This window comes from Pinus tabuliformis, chromosome 2_2 (genome assembly GCF_031772625.1).
Source record: "Pinus tabuliformis cultivar Carrire ecotype Pingquan chromosome 2_2, CPIR1, whole genome shotgun sequence".
In the NCBI taxonomy this organism is placed as follows: domain Eukaryota; kingdom Viridiplantae; phylum Streptophyta; class Pinopsida; order Pinales; family Pinaceae; genus Pinus; species Pinus tabuliformis.
The window spans coordinates 434,582,159-434,587,953 of NC_142300.1; the positions used below are offsets into that span (position 1 = coordinate 434,582,159).

The 5,795-nt window shown below is 33.6% G+C and overlaps 1 protein-coding gene and 1 pseudogene across 1 annotated transcript; both read left to right on the top strand.

Annotated features, from left to right (window-relative positions):
- The first annotated feature begins 2,345 nt into the window (after window positions 1–2,345).
- Window positions 2,346–2,867, top strand: LOC149193123 (nematode resistance protein-like HSPRO2). The gene has a single exon (XM_089407220.1). It carries the CDS (start codon window positions 2,346–2,348, stop codon window positions 2,865–2,867), a length of 522 nt encoding a protein of 173 aa, XP_089263346.1.
- A 247-nt stretch (window positions 2,868–3,114) lies between these two features.
- On the top strand, window positions 3,115–3,636 carry LOC149193124 (nematode resistance protein-like HSPRO2 pseudogene; annotated as a pseudogene).
- Window positions 3,637–5,795: the final 2,159 nt, after the last annotated feature.

The following is a 5,795-nucleotide window of genomic DNA, read 5'->3' on the forward strand; positions in this document are numbered from 1 at the left end:
TTGTAATTCCTATCAGATGATTCTCAGTGTCTGCATCTCTGTAATTATATTGCAATTTCCATTTTTCTATACAGTCTTAAATGCCAGCGTTCAATCTTTAACTTGTTCATACAGCCTTTCCAGCGCCAAGACAGTGTGTTTAGATACAAAAAGAGTCGTTAATCAGAGTCGGTTTCAATCAGAACTCAACCTACAAATTCAGTTTACTACCCACAATTTCTTCAGCGCTAATAAAACTCAAATCACTCTGCATTTGCATTATAAAATGACACGGGAATCAACCCACAACTTTACCATAACACTGGCTGCGTTTTAACTTGATTTATTTACTGTAATTAAGACTGGAATCGATCTCCATCGATTTGGATTCATAGCACAAACTCAATAGGTGAAACGATCCTAGCAATTAAGCATTCTGCAATTCAACGCAATCAGCGTCGATCCAACACATAAAATCTCCATTTAATCAGTGCACAACACATAAAATTCAGAATGGTAGTCGATTCAATTGGACCTGACTAATTCATACCTGTGAACTTATAACGCAGATCCCAGAACTCATTATTTATCTGAAACGTTGTTTTATATTCCCAAACCCAACTCGTCATTTACCCAGATTGGAAACGCTGTCTGTAATGTGAACTATGAGTCGATTTTGTTCCTTTTTCAACAATTTATACTTACGCCTTCACTGCGCCTTCACTGTAGTTTCCCACAAGCATAACAATGTCAGTTCTGAACTTTAACCTCTGCATCAGCACAACTTGTCAACTTGTTATTTGATAATTACTTGGTATGAGTGGTATTTGGTATTAAGCCTACATTATTGCATGTAGTTAAAGCTTTTCAAAGGCAGGGAGATACAATTGAGATCTTACTCATTGAAATTGTTTGCTGTTAACAGTATTTGGAAACATGCTTTATCTGGTTATCGTTGGCACTATAAGGTGAAGTTTATGTGAGAACATGATGAAAGATTAAGCTTCAAAACTAGGGGAGCTTCAATTTTTTGGACGTGAAGTCAGGTTGGATTGAATGACTCATTTATTTCAAATGATTGGATCAATTAAACGTTTTCCATATTATTGGGTCTTTAACATTGCGGGCACCTTCAGTGCACCTATGCTTTGGGCTGTCTCTGGCTTCTTGTTGGCAGTTGCAATGGTTATGTTTTGTTATATGTATTGGAAATTTCCTTGTCCTACCTTGTTTATGTTCTGTTTTTGTCTTAGGCTTGTTGAATTTCCAGTAATTTCAATACTTCAAATTCAAAATTATAAAATTACATTGAAGACCATGAGATTTATGTCATAATCCTGTAAATCATAAAAGTAAGTACACTGAAGGCCTTGAGATGTAAATCAGTTTGTAGAATCACTTTGTAGCGTGGTATTATTGAACCAAGCTTGTTTCCATATCATGAGCTTATGTCTAATGTATATTAAGGTATCCAACAGGTATATTGGATGCGGGGAATTCCATTTAACACAAGGATAGCAGTGAATTAGAGAGGGCAACATTTTCTTCTAAAAAATATTTATTGGACTGTAAAGAAGGTTTATTAATGAGGGGCTGGCTTTGTTGGGAACCATGTAGTTATACCAAAACTTGATAGCATATATAGGGATAAGCCGGATGAAATTCTTTCCATGGCAGGGTAACCCAATTAGGCAATTTTCATAACCAGGTCTAAAAAGGCCGCAATCAACTCCTCTTTGCTTCAATTTACCCCAATCAATTTTCCAACTGAACCTTTCATCTAGCAGATTGTGAACAGCATAACTGAGGAAACACCAAATATCCCCTAAATTGCTTGTACTAGTCTTGTTGTAACTTTTGCACATACATCTTATAGGGTTAGGGAGACAAAAATTAAAGTTTCCTCACCAAAACTTTTTGTCCCATACATGCTACAGGGCATGGGGAGCAAAAATAAAAGTTGTATATTATATTTCACTAAGATGTATTTATGTGTGCACCAACCACCGTATATTTAGCTTATATCTATTCACTTTGTTAACTGGAAAAATATATATTTATGTGTTGACATTATTTAACTCTTTTCATTATTTATGTGTTGAGTTTTTATCATCTACAGAAAAAGTTGAGTTGCAACAAATAGATATGTTTTCTGTCCAGTAACATATTATATATAACTTTTTAAATATATCAAGGATTTAAGAACATTTTATTCTATTCCAGTTTTCAAAATTTTAGTGTTTAAAATGGATTTTAGTGTTTATTCTATTATTATGTTGTTCTTTTTAGATTATGGTATATGGAGAGCATTAGTGTCTTTACTCTCTTGGTTATGTTTGCAGGGAAAAAATATGTCCTATAAATAAATGGCATCCTATTTTGCCTTTGTTGAAGAGTCCATAGAGCCCTCCCCCATGGAGTGTGTGGGTTACGAGCAGTATGTGCATCTCCCCGAGCTCAGTGCCATGTGGAAATTCAAGGAATGGCCTAGTTGGTCTAGAGAGGGGTTGGTAAAGGCTGCCTTACAGTCATTGGAGATTACTTTTCGGTTTGTTTCGTCTGTCCTCTGTGACACAAGGACTTACATTGACAAAGAGGAATGGAAGAGAAGGCTTGAATCCTTAATTAGTTCCCATATTGGGTTGATTTCAATGATTTGTGAAAATGACAAGCAGGTTCCCACTCTTCAGTTGTCAGTAAGTAGTGGTGTTCTCTCATGGAAAGATTTCCATGAGGTATGGCAGAGACCTGGTGCTTTACCTGTGGTTAGCAGAACAAGTGAAGAGAGCTTACTTCCTCGTTTGGGTACATGGAAAAGCGCTGAAGCTATGGTTTCTAGAATATGGCTTGCCATGAAGGCCATATGCAGAGGACTCCCTTCACTTTAGGTCTGGGGGAACCACATATGTCAAGTAAGCCTCTTCTTGAATATGATAGAATCTGCAAGCCAAGATATTGCACTCTTTAAAACAACATAAACAACTCCATAATCTAGAAGATGCCAAACTTTGCAATGTCCTCCCGATCTTTGAGGCCTGGGTATTTGTAGGCCAAGAATTGTTGCACAGAGTATATGAAAGAATAGACTCTGGGGATTTCGTAGGAGCATCCACAGACTGTTGGATGGTTGAAAGGATGTGGAACATGCTCACAGAAATTGTGAATTTGCTTCTAGTGATGGACGCAGATGATTTCCTTTGCCTTAAACACCAGTTGGAAATTAGCAACACTAGTACGCTTGCAGGCGCATATTGCCTTTGCTCTGCCCCCCTTAGAGACCTTACAAATGCATGCAAGGAACTAAGGCATCTGGTGCCCAAAGTCATGGGTGTTGAGGCTGATCCAAAGGGTGGACCAAGGCTCCAGGAGGCACTTATGCATTTGTTTAATTCACATGGACTTCGCTCACATAACACTTCAGGTGCTTATCATGTTGCAACAATACATGTTCTGTTGGCCTTCCAGGCAATAGAAGCCGTGGTGAAAAGGTTTTTCTTCTCATATCAGCAACTGGTAGTAACAACCATGGGTAGCATTGAAATGAAGGGTCCATCATATCTAGGTGCTTGTGATGCCCTGCGTCAGATATATTTTGAACCACCTTATTTCCCTAGTGTGGATGGTGCAAAGACATTTTTGGGTTACTATTGGCACTAGAAGTTTACAACTATGGTGGATGGTACACTGGAAGATCTACAGACAAATAAAGTGAAGTTTACAAGACAAAGAACAATGCCTTCAATTTTTCAAAGTATTACCCCAAATTCATACATACACTTCTTACATTGACAGTTTTGAGTACTATACATAGAATTATATTGGATATAGGATTAGACTCATTTTTGTTCATCCCCATCAGTAGGACCAATCAATAGAACAGTGCTAGAAATTTGAACAATTTTTTTTTTTTTTCCCTCTCCAACATGGATAGGATACTAAGGATTCATAGTGTGCAATTCCTCCTTCGTTAAATACTGTAAAAGATTGTCCAAAAGTAAAAAGGTAATTATTGAAATTATTAAATTTTACGAGTTGTTTCTTTTTTTATTTTTTTAATTCTTTACCTAAATTCTGTGATGAGTTTAATGATATTTATATAATTCATTATAAATTTTAACATGAAATGTAGTTTAATGCTGTTATTTTTTTAAAGATTTTTTAATTCAGTGTGTGAAACTGAGATAATTATAATTTTAAATTGTTAAGTTTATTTAATGGAATGCATCATAATTTTTTTGATGCAATTTTTTTTTATTTAATCAGATTTTTTGTTTTTTAAGATTTTTTAATTCAGCATGTGAAATTGAGATAATTATAATTTTAGATTATTGAATTTATTTAATGGAATATATCATAAAAAATTTAATGTATTAAATCTATATCATATTTAGATATATAATTTAAATGATGGAACATTACAATTTCATTATGGGTCATTCTAAATAATTATCTCTTTAAACTAGGCCTCAAAAAATATAATTCTTTTATTTGAATATTTTCTGCTTCAAAATTAATATGAGTGAACCAACTATCCAAGGGTCTTATTGGATCTTGTTCTGATTTATTGATTTAACGATATATAAGATATATCATTATACTATTGATGAGTCATCTTATACGGTGGCTTTATCCAATTTTCTCTTATTGACGAAGATAGTTATCTTTTATATGTATATGTATATGTATATGTATATATATGTATATATATATATATATATATATATATATATATATATATATATATATATATATATCAATTTTTTGGATATATTGACATCATACCGTTACGTTTTTTTCCTTTTTGCCCTACATTTGACATTTCTGTGTTACGTGTTTGTGTCATAACAAATTTGAGTGAGTAGTAAGGGGTGAATGAGACTATTCTAAAGGTTGTCTCTTGCTCATCATCTCTGCAACGCTTTTCATGGTGGGTTTCTACTTTGACAGTGATTTTCTTCCTTTGCAGATTGTTCTTCAGAAACCATTTTGATGCTTCTTTTCTATAAAAGTGGACATACTTTGTAAGTCAAAACACCAAAACCATAATGAAATTTGTTCCTTCATACTTTGGTATAATTGTAATAAAATCCATTATGGCCTCTTCCCAACACTCACTTGGTATGGACAATGGTTCTAGTAGACTTGGTCTCTTGATTATTCCTCTTTTGTATTCAAGCTACATTCCTACCATAAATATCCACTCATTTCCAAAGTTTTGAGAAAAAATATTACATAATGCATTTTGGATTGACTAATAACATATAATTAGTATAATTTTTTATCTCTACATTTATTTTACAAAGTACTCTGATACTTCTTTATACTCTACTTTAATTTTCTTGCACATGGCCTTGTGTTATTGCTTAGGATGTCATTTAATTTAACTGAATTTATGGTAAAGGTATAAATTTTGCCTTTAGTTCTTCAATACTAATTTGTTTTAGTGAGATTGTAAATTTTAGTCAAATTATTTCTAGTATAGTATCATTTATAAAACACGTTTTTCTTTAATCATATAAGTTTAAAATGTAGAACATTGATAATGGATATTGCTTATAATCATTCTCACTCTTAATATCTATAATTTGGCTTAACACTTATCATTTTCTTGCAGATTGACACATGGTTCGCTCGCTTGTGCAGAGCCTAACCCCACAGTTTACAAAGAACAAAAACAATCATTGTAATTTTTCTTTCGTGGGTGACTGGCAACCTTTAGTGAATTGCCTTCACCTCTGCAATTTTTTTCCATATAGTTCAGATTGTTTTAATAATCAGTATTAGAAGGGCAATTACTTAGCCTTTACTTTAAAATT

What these genes read in the sequence shown, in the direction of transcription:
- LOC149193123 (XM_089407220.1), top strand. Translation starts at nt 2,346, where the DNA reads ATGGCATCCTATTTTGCCTTTGTTGAAGAGTCCATAGAGCCCTCCCCC.